We start from the raw sequence: 11331 nt of genomic DNA, 5'->3' as shown, positions 1-11331 counted from the left end.
GATGTTACTCCACCCTTTAGCCAAAGTGTTTTGGAGTACAAACAAGAAGGCATTCTAGAGAACCTTGTTGCACTCCATCAACTGGGTATGACTAGCTTACCTGCTGGGTGATATGAGGATACAGAAAGCATCACATGTAGTGGCATTTGTAGAAAAAAGCTTTTACACTGTTGCTCTAGTCTCCACTACCTTCTAAGAAAAGATATCTGGCTCTTTAGCTGCTAAATGCTCTCCTGTGTTCATCAGTGTTACAAGTACAACACAAGTAACTACATAAGCTCAACCCTAGTCTTCAGGCAGCCACTGATGGGTATTTATTCACTGTAAAACAGTGGGTCCAGTAAGCAACTGCTATGTAGTTACTCCTAGAAAGCATATAGCTCTACCCACTTTCACTGCCACTTTAAGAGATCAAGCTGCAACAAACTCACTTCTAGAGCTTGTTACCGAAACCTAGTGGGAAAACCCCCAGTAACAACGGACATCTTAAACCAAAATGCACAAATGATATGCACTTACAAAATTTCAACCGCAACCCAACACAAAAAAAAAAGGGGGGGGGGGGGGGGGGGGGCTAGAAATTTGCTCTCCCCAAAAAGAGACAAAACTCATGCGTGATACTCCCCAAACTAGTAAATAACCAAATAGGCAAACTCTTCAGTCCAGTCTTACCAAAAACCAAATGCCTACAAACAAATTGACAAACCCTGTTATCTCAGGAGGTAGCAAAATAAAAGCAGCCTAAATTACCACAAAGGTTGAATTTCTTACCAAAACGGTTCATTTGATCCTGGATGAGCCCCACATTTATCACAACCCAGCTTAAGGCAAGAGAAGGGAGGGGAAACTCTACATAAGTTGTAACTAAAAATAGGTTTATTTTACATAACTAAAGGGAAATGAAAGTACCACAAGAAAACAAAGCCAGAAGACGGCAAGCAAATGGCTGACTGCCACCAGCTTATATAGAAGCCAGTCAGTCCAGGTGAGCTGAATCTCCTTGACAACCCAACCACCCACCAGACTCCTGCAGGGAGAGGCCAAGGAATCCAGCACAGAGAGGTCACATCAGTTAGTTGCTAATTTTTTCTGTGCTTTTTGGTACTTGGCAAGTAGTGTACAGTGGGTTTATCAGATTGCTGAGTGGTGCTGCTGGACAGAGTGATATGAGTGGTGAGACTGAACCCAAACAATAAAGATCCTGACCAGAAAACCAAAACAGTGAGCTGAAATATGCTGAAAAGTTCCATAGAGGTGAGGTGAACTGCTTACTTTGGGTTAGTCACTATATGAAAGGCATTTCACATTACACATAGTCATTTCATCCATTGTTAATATTAAAATTTTGATTAGAAGAGCTTTAAAGACTTTAACAGCTGAAACACAGACATAACAGTCATTCATTTGCTCTATCTACTTCCTCTGCCTCTACTTGCCCTGTTTTGTCTTTTTGCATTTGTCAACATCTAATCTGTTATTCCTCACCTGTCCAGTAGCTGCCACTGCAGCATTTCCCACTTCACCAGCCTGGCTGCTCCCCATTACTTAGCTCCTAAATGTATAGTGGACTGCTCATACATATGCTCTCTGCATGATTGTCTTTAATTTCTTATGTTTCCAGTCTTGCTCTGGTGGCACATTGCCTGTTTGTTTTGTTTTTTTAATTCTGTCTGCCTCAGACATTTGATTTTGTTTGCTTGGTTTCCTTCATGTTGCTTAACTGTGAGTCTGCCTTTTAACAAAGTAAAAACTGAGGGGTTTTTTTGTCCCACTCCTGTCTCTGTTATCTGTATTTGAGTCCAACCCCCTTATCCAGTTTTCGCAACTGTTGCACAAGTGTGTTGGTCCAATAGGTGTTGATGTCCATCCACTGAGTTCATTCTGGCTCTGTAGGTATGATATGCCTACATGACACCACATGAACCACACAGAACCTTTAAAATATGTATGTTCAGATGGCAATTCAGGGTTTTCTGCATCACAAAAAACAAAATGACCTCCCCACCACCACTACAAAGCGCCTTCAGATTGATCCTTTCCAAATAAAGGTGGCACCTTTTACATTTCCACCTGCTGTTCAAACTCTGCTTTCTGAAGCCAAAGTTTTTTCTTTAGTATATTACTTAAAACAATTTGCACATGAAACATACTAGGGCAAACATTTTTAAAATATGGAAATGTGCTTTGTTGTGTGATATACACATATAGATAGACACAGCAGAGTCACAGGCAGAGTGGTGCAACATTAGTACATTTAGTCAGTTTGTGGTCCATCAGATTTGTTAGCGACCATTGACAAAAAATCACAATTACGATTTGACAATAAATGAGGATATAAGTCAGCAAACTAGGAATGTTTGTGTCAACAGTGACAGAAATTTGAAGTAAAGGTTACATGTCCTTTCACAACATGGCACAGCATTTAGCAAAGAATGGCTAACAGGGAATGCATCTGTTTGTGTGTCCTTCATGTGTAAGCATAAAGGAATCAGTCAACCACTCATCCATGATAATTTAATTGGGAAGACATAAAGAGAAAATGCTTAGTGTTGGTGTCTGGGAGAAACAACATAGAAAACAGACTGGAGGACGGAGTAAGAGTGGGCCATAATCTGTCAACTGTTCATTTCATAACGTGTAAAACATAGAGGGCGGTCTGGTGCACAGAGGTTGGGAGCTTTGCCACTCGGTTATCCCTGAGCAATCATTTCTTATCTCCTAGACCCTCTGTCAGATAAGTCTTAGACAATAATCTGTACAGTGTATTCCTACAGCCCATATGGCTCTATTGCAACAAGGCTTTCTTTCTACAGCAGCCTTGATTGGAACTGGAACTGGTTTGGCAGAGGTATGTTTTATTTGATGGCAGTTACTACAAATTTAAAAAATGACTGCTGCCTATGATATTAGGTGTTTTTTATCCCTAATATTAGGGTTCTTAGCATTTGGTCCTATCTACTTTGTGGCAGGCTGCAGTATCTCCTCTGTCACCTCTGGGACACAGACACACACCCAGATCTAGACATAACGGCTAGGCCGTGGGGTTGTTTCAGGTTGCATTAAGTGATGCCTCTCAGGTCCCCTCACTTAACACAGCCTTCGTTAACAGCTGCTGATTGAGACAGATACACACAGGAGCACACACTAAGACAGGCACACACACACACATGATACAGGTGTGTCACTTCTCCCTTGTCTGCTGCATTGCAGACTCTCCCAAACCAATTGTTCTGCAGGTGCAAAAGCTGCTACATATTCATCTTCTACTTCACAAAGAATTCCTGCTACTGCATTTTGAAACAGTGTTTTCAGTCATAGAGTATCAAGCATGAAAAGGAAACACAAACATGCCCATCATTGTCCATTAGTGTTAAGTTAATCTCCCCTTTTTCTGTCACTAAGTGTCTGTGGCCTCTTCGGGACTTATCAGATGTATCTCAGAGATTCAATTGATGGTGGAATGTTGTTAAAAGAGTCAGGAGAGGTCATAAGGTGAAATCCATGTGGTGTGATGTTTGGCAACATGCTGGCGTCCACGCAAAAAGATCATGGAAGAGAAGAGCAGGCGATGTAACACAGGGTGTGGTGCAGCTCTTGTCCTCATGTTTCTTTGTTCTCTAGACGTCACATACCAGCAGCTTCATTTATGACTCAGAATCCTGAAGAGATTGCGGGGAAAAAAAGAGCATGTAGAGATTGAACATTTGTCTAATTATCTATACATTTACAGTATATTATCTGCAATTCATACAATGATTCTCTATGTCCAGTACAGTAGTCTAGGGAGTTGATGAAGCTTCAAAACAGGAAGCTCAAGAGCATCTCCAGAGGGAATGTATCTGCAATATCCTGCCGGTTTATACGTAATCAGATCTCTTCTAACCAAGTTATCCAATCAGCTTCTAGAAGAGAGGCAGAAAAGGATATGACTGGAGGAAAATCAAATAATTAAATAAAATGATAAAAGAAAATAAGCTCCTTTGATGTCTGACGAAGGGATCACCAAATGGTCCCAGTAATTTAGTATTCAAAAGCGCAAACATAGTCCAGTTCCAATATGACGATGACATATACTCTAACATATATGGTATTAGTTTTTTTTCATCATCTTAGCATTAAGATTAACTCTGTCCATTGGTTGATGTAGGAACTATGATTATCTTAAATTCAAAAAATTCTGAGAGGATTGGCGGAAGACCCAGAATAAATCTTGATATCTGTGAAACAGATTAAGGGAAGGAGACAAGGCCACTGAAAGTTGAGGTGTTGGGCTTCATGTTTTTAAAACGCCTTACCAAAAACAGATTAAAAAAAGTAGATGAGCATGAAATACCAATGAGTGATAAATCACGTATTTTAGAGGTTGCTTATAGAAACTAGAGCTGCTGATCCAGCAAAGTGGAGAGATGTTGCAGTGTTTGGTCTGTCAGCAAGTTGCAATTGAGAGCAAACCATGTTTCCTGTATGGTTTATACCACACAGACAGCAATGTGTTGCTGAGTCGTGAGAATATAATGTGTACATACTGTACAGTCCCTTACTTTCACTGATGGTTTGGAACTGAGCCCGAGGAATGCAAACACAGTGTTGTTCTCCTTCGAGTCAAAGAAGTCTTCATAGTCCTGAGGAGGAAATAGAAAAAATGAGGATGTTGAGTGTTATGTAATCTCAGCAAGTTTGAAAAATGGTTTTAAACATCCCTTCCAAATAGTCCATCCACTGCTGCTTTTAATGTAATTCATGTCATTGGAGAGAAATTCTGGATTACCTTGGCCAGTGAGAGTGACAGCAGCCCTGAACAGATAATCTGCCCCATCCATGAAACTGGATTATGGCAGGATTACAGAGGCGTGTGCAATCTCAGTGGAGGATATAAACTGGCAAGCTCTAACTGATCAAACTCATTCACCAGCATAGGTGGCTCAACCAATATAGACATGATCTATTTTCTGGCATAACCAGTGTGAGCAAAAAAAACCTCATGGTCTCCAAGTGTGCAGTGCAACCTAATACCAATATAAACATTATAAACTGATATCCATCATACCCCACAGTAGTGATCCTCATTGAAGATCTGTGGCGGCAGTGGGTTGCCTTTCTCTGGCTGCTTGTCCCGGGGGATATTACGGTACATCCAGAGCCGCTGCTCCTCCAGCATAGTGATGTCTACTTCCTGGAAACTGATTCGATTGGCCTCTAGGAAACCCACCACTGCCTGCTGATGCTTTTTTATCTGTAGAAATCAATAAAAAGAGGGAGGATTGGTTTGGGAGAGGTAGAGATGGTCAAGTAGGGTGGAGAATGGGCGGTGAGGGAGATAAATATGTACATTTAAAACACTTTGCTTCATCAATAATGAGGGGAGCCACCTGACGGACAACTACAACCTGCATTGAGAGGATCACGTGACAATCAAAGCTGTTAGTAGGCTAGTTTTCAGTAGCCTTGCTAGCTTGCCTAGTTGTACTGTAACATAAGGTAGAGACCAAGTAAAGAAAAGGTGAAGAAGAACAAAACACAACTGTTACTGGAAAATGACTAAAACTTTGTACAGCAAAGAGAGAAACACAGTAAAGCTGTTAATCAACTTGCCTTATTTCTTTATTTTTTCACCTCCGTTTAGTTTGATTTGTGTTTGGAACATTTAAAAAAAAACATCGACAAATGTTAAAATGATGAGAAACAAACTAAACACTCATAGCAGCCGACCCCCCTCCAAAATATTCAGACATATTCATGAAGAATATTCACGCAAACAAGATGTCAAATTCATCAGATTTTGAAAACCACACAAGAATTTTCAGCATAAGTTACTTTCCAGTTTCTGTATCATAGTTCTAAAAGCAGAATTTTCCCTCAAATTCTTTGATCTGTTGCCCAGCAAAAAAATCATCAACTCTGATCAGAATGTGTGTCCAGAGAGACATCAGATAATAAAAAAGGACACAGCTCAATGCCAATGTAAATAAATACACAACCAACTTTAATAATAAATTCCTACTAAAATGTGTCCATTGTAACATTTTTAATTAAAAACTCATAAATCAACATTGGCTAACCCATTGTTAGTGTGGTCTATAAGATAAAGTATCAGCTTGCACAGCGTTCAGTTGGTAGTAAACAAGCTCAACTAGCCTGCTGCTAGCTCGGCTATGCCTGTCGATCACATGATCTCTCCTTACAGGTCATAGTTCATCCAGAGTCTCCCCGATATCGAGCTAAAGCAAACAAATGTACATGTTCCACACAAGTATGATCTGATGTTGCCCTTATGTATATACATGAGTGCATAAAGTGCAGCACTACTGTATGTGTGTATGGCATCCCCCTTGTCTCTGTATGCTGGTCTTGGCCAAGCTGTTTTATGTTTAATACACTCCTGTAATGACAAACGGTAAGCGGACACCCATTGAACCAGAGCAGGTTTTCTCTATCACTCACACACACACACACACACACACACACAAATGGATAAGGAGTGTGGCGCATGTATTGAGTGCACAGTGACTCAGTTGGTAATGGGGACATTAAGAAGGATTATTGATTAGTGAAGGAGCTTAGGTTTGAAATCAGAAAGCTGACATCCTTTTTCTTCACTATGCCTTGAACTTACATCGATAGCGTTTCAAGAGAGGCTTTAGGCTGCAATTAGGATTTATTGTCTATCAATGAATGAATCAATAACTATAGTTATTATTCTAATCTGAAACATAATGGATTAAGATGATTCATGTTGTTATTTGTAGCAATAACTCCTCTTCCTGAGCAAACAAAGAATGTGGAACATTTGTCCCTGCGTGCTGTTTAGTCTTTCTTAATTGAAGGACACTTTTATTGCAGTGAACTTTCCCAGCTGTGGTTTGGGACGGATGTAACAGCTCCCCATGGTATTGTCCTATGTGCTCTGGGACACTCTGTTTGTTTGTGTTTGAGCGTGACTGCATGACAGTGTTTGTGTTCTGCAGAGAAAAAACAGAAAACACAGACAGAAAACACAAAAAACTCCCATGGTAGGTTGTAAACACACATAAATAGACACATAGTATAAATGTATTGGGCCTGTTACTGTTCTAGCTAGCTTAAGTGACTATAGGGCTGCAACTAATGATTATTTTCATTTAATTCATCATCTATAAAAATGTCAAAAGTTGCTTGTGTTGTCCAACCAGCTTGTATAAAACTTAAATATATTAAATTTACCATCATATATGACAAAGAACAGTTGCAAATCCTCACATTTCAGAGGCTGGAAGCAGCAAATGTTTGTTTTTCTCTAGTTCAACTAATTGATTAATCGAGTAATTGTTCAGCTCTAAAAGTGACCATGCTTCACAAGGTGGTAGGAGTAACATTGTCTGTCTCCTCTCTGTTTTGAAAGACTAAAAACAAATACCATTGGAACAATAATCAGAAGCATTTCTGACTAAACTAATTTGTATGATCAGCTGAAAAAAATATTTATTTTAACCAATTTTCAACAGTTTTGTCATGTGTGTGTATCACTTTATTTTCATTCACATTAAGTTGTTTAGAGCACCGGGCTCGGCATCTTGCATTCTATAATCATTCACTCATGGTTCCTATTTGCAACAAGTTCTATTTTGTTTATCCATTTATTTTGTTTTGCCTGAAGTTTTATCATCCATTGTGACAACTAAAGCATTTCCTCTATTCTTGTTGCTCTTGATGTGTGTGCCTGAGCATTTGCCATCATTTATCACAAAGGACTGAATCTACAAAACAAACTGGGTGCAAGAAATTTTATTTTATGGCTAAATGTTATCCTGTCCCGTAGAGAGAAGGTGAAAAATCAAACACAAACATAAGATGAATGAAAATTGAATGATGTGGTTATCTGTGTGTGTATAAATGCATGTGTACCCATTATTTTTGGGATAATGGGCACCACAATGGAGCTATTGTTTTACCTTAAGCAGTAGACAGTAAGGGCTTGTTCTGTACAGGCAGTTATAGACACACACCCAAACAAGTCTGCAAATAATCTGTTGTGTCTCTCAAACAGTGAGGCTCTGTGCGTTCTGGCCTTGAAGCCCACAATAAAGTAAATGAATTACAAAGATATTGACTGTCTTTAAAGAGAAAAATGTCTGTTTGTTCTGGTCAAAGGTTAAAAACCCCCATATAGAATCAGTCAGTTTCTGGCCTGAGTCTATATGTCACATTGGTGGCCTCCAAAATACAGTGCAAGTCAAAAGTTTGGACACACATTCTCATTTAAGTAAATGGGAAGGTGTATCCAAACTTTTGACTGGTACTGTAGTATAAATGATCCGGTCTGTGAGCTGAAAGGCAGGCAGCCTGGGTGTAAATAATGAAAGAGCTGCCCCCTGTGAGCGTGAGTGTGTGTATGTGTGTGTCAGAGGATGGATGTATCCAGATGTTATATGTGTGTCTGTTTATGTGTGAGACTTGTACACAAATGACATCACGAGTAATCCTAAACACACTCCTGCTATTGCAGAACATGAGCACATACGCTTTGTTTGAGAGCACTTTCTGAAATGTAGGGATTAACTGGAGGTTAAGACAGAACTAATCCTTTAGTCACGAACAGACAGAGGGAAATTAAGGACCTACGATACTATCAATGAATAAAATAAAAATAAATTGCACCCATACTGAGCAACAAAACAGAGGTTTTGAAAAAATATCACATCTAAAATTTAAGTTTTGGAGCTATTTTAGACTGCAAATCATGACATCTTGTGATTTGAAACAGATCTGAGTGGTATCACGCCTTCCTCAATTCCTCTTAAAAAACAGGTGAAGGGGTAGATGGATGATTTGAGAGCAGGGGAGTGCGTTTTTTTTCCTCTTATTACCCCTGAGATGTATTTGTAACTTGGACTGCGCATGCTACATCAAGAGAAGGCCTTCTCTTGAGCGTGAAAGATCAAATGATGTGAAGATTTATCAAACTACATTCATAATAATTATCAGGAAATTTGACATGGCCAAATGTAAAATGTGAGGAGACTGATCTTGCTACTCATCCAATGAGGAGTGTGTGTGTGTGAGGGGGGGGTTAACCTAATTTGCATTTAATTCATTCTTTGCTGATGATTTCCGCCCCACTAATTTGCAGCCGTTAAGTGGTGAACTGCTCATCTTATGCAGGGAAAAGTCTTTTCAATTATTATTTCTGATTGTTTTACTTCGTGGCTTTTCTGCTCATATATCCCTGCTCATGTTTCGCTTGTGTGTTCTCCAAAGTTACATTCCCACAGTTTTATTGCCTTCCTCCATCTCTCTCACACTACTATAACCTCTCACACCCCCCCCCCCCCCCCCCCCCCCCTTAAATACACACATCTATTTCACTTTAAATCAGCTAAGGGATCCAGTCTCACCCTTCCTCTCTATTCAATCACTTGTAACTCAATTCAAACAGCATTCGGAGTGAATTACATTCACATGAGCTCCACACTCACATAACTGACCCAAATGGTGAACCTATTCAAGCGTTAAGGACCCTGCTTTGTGAGAGTGTGTGTGTTTGTGTGTGTGCGTGAATGTATGTGTCATAGCGTTAAAAATAACTCCTTTTGTAAACGCACCAGAGACGGAGCAAGATAAAATAAATATATTAGTCATTTGTCCCATTACCTAAGACTTTAAGCATTCCCACCGGAGTGTTGTTTGATGGTTTTCTGCTCATACTCAGTATCAGCTGGACTTACTCTTTGCCATGTGCCTGTTGTTTGCCGAGGGGCACTACGACACCCTCTGTTAATGTCCCTTCTCATCAACTGCACTGACATAAATCACTCTTCTGTATTTAGGAGAAGCTCATTAGGAACTCCTCCTTAAAATGAATCAAGGGATGAACAAGTTAAAAAGTTTAATACATTACAACTGCTGTATACTGTTTTTGAATATGTTAATTTATGTTTAGACTGTGTCAAATAGACACAGCCTACATTGATGCTGTTGTAATTTTTGAGGTCATAATTAATATGGGTGTTCCTCTTATTTGGTGCACTCATGTACATCCTTGAGGGAGTTGCAAATTGACCACCCATGACTTGTTTGCACACCAAACAAGTATTTTGTTCTGCCAATAGTGGAGAGACGTTTGCTCCCTCAGGCTCAACACTTTGAAAGCACAGGTGAGGTTGCAGCCCAGACTGACTGCAAAATCATTTCAGATAAACTGCTAGATGACTAACTATTTTAGTGAAATGCATTAAAACACAAATTCAACAGGTTGAATTGACACATACATTACCCAGACCGCAGAGCGTGTAAGAAACCAGTCAATTAACACTGTGCATCTTAGTTATTGAGTAGACTGCTTACATGTCTGCTTGACGCTGATTACTTTAACTGCTTATAATACTCGGCTGTTGAGGATAACGCTTTTCCACGTGCATTTTTAATATGCCTGCCCTCATTATAGCCTATGAAACTGTCATAAAGCTCGAATTTGCAAACACTCACCGCGACAGAGCCAGTTGAGGAGGCGATGTAAACCTTGATGACCATTTTAATCCCAAATTAATGTCAGACAGTCGACAAAACAAACTGTTTTCTAGTATTGAATTCCGTTTATTTTCCACAAGTAGCACTACGCTTTAACTACACACTGTTTTATATGAGAGAAGACACGCATCTCCACTACTGTATAAACTGAGCCATGATAATAAAGCGGCGTGCGCTCCTGCTGACTGCGCCGCTCAGTCTCTGTCCTCCATGGAAATCTCTGTCTATGGACCTCACTGCACACACAACACTTCCGCTGAACAGTTTCACAATAATAAAAAAAAATACAAACAACATTTTATTAGCTCCAGAGGTCACGTGATGTTTGGAGAACAAAACTTATGAAATAAACTAAACTAGATTGTGATATTAGGAAAGTATGGACTAAATTTGATGTCCAGAGTCTATAATTTTGTGCATGTGTTTCTATGTCATCTAGTCAATTTTGTTTCCCCCTTTTTAACCGGTCAGGGGGGTTCACTTTAATTTCTCAAGTCTGTCTTAAAACAATAGTCAGGGTACCGAATGAACATTGAAACAGGTTTTTCTTGCTGTATTCATCCCTCCTGTTCATACTGACCATCAGAAGATCTCTTCATTATGTAGCCTACTTACAATGTAAGTGAAGGGGGCCAAAATCCACTGTCTGCCTTCAGTGCAAAAATGTATTTAAACGTTTATCTGAAGCCAATATGAAGCTTCAGCCTTCCACATTAGTCAAATCAAGTAGATATCTTTCAATGTTACAGTCTCTTTAGTGCCAAAGTCCCTCTTTTTGTTGCTACCACAGTAGTTCAACAGGGAAACACTGTCCGAGGAAACACAAAA

General features: G+C 39.6%; 1 protein-coding gene across 1 annotated transcript; it reads right to left on the bottom strand.

The window, feature by feature from the left end:
* Nucleotides 1–2230: 2230 nt before the first annotated feature.
* sh3bgrl2 (SH3 domain binding glutamate-rich protein like 2) lies at nt 2231–10742 on the bottom strand. The gene is made up of 4 exons (XM_044329922.1): nt 10462–10742; nt 5048–5233; nt 4542–4622; nt 2231–3659 (listed from the first exon to the last, which is right to left on the bottom strand). Exons 1-4 carry the CDS (start codon nt 10504–10506, stop codon nt 3645–3647), a joined length of 327 nt encoding a protein of 108 aa, XP_044185857.1. The 5' UTR covers nt 10507–10742; the 3' UTR covers nt 2231–3644.
* Nucleotides 10743–11331: the final 589 nt, after the last annotated feature.

Source organism: Thunnus albacares, chromosome 16 (genome assembly GCF_914725855.1).
Source record: "Thunnus albacares chromosome 16, fThuAlb1.1, whole genome shotgun sequence".
NCBI classification, from domain to species: domain Eukaryota; kingdom Metazoa; phylum Chordata; class Actinopteri; order Scombriformes; family Scombridae; genus Thunnus; species Thunnus albacares.
The sequence above is the reverse complement of the archived record's forward strand: the minus strand, read 5'-3'. Positions and strand labels throughout refer to the sequence as shown.

Bases quoted from the DNA above. Each gene is read 5' to 3' on its own strand.
- sh3bgrl2 (XM_044329922.1), bottom strand. From the start codon at position 10,506: ATGGTCATCAAGGTTTACATCGCCTCCTCAACTGGCTCTGTCGCG. The intron at 5,234-10,461 runs GTGAGTGTTTGC...TGATTTCTACAG, and splicing joins CCTCAACTGGCTCTGTCGCG to ATAAAAAAGCATCAGCAGGC. The intron at 4,623-5,047 runs GTATGATGGATA...TTTCCTCCTCAG, and splicing joins ATGAGGATCACTACTGTGGG to GACTATGAAGACTTCTTTGA.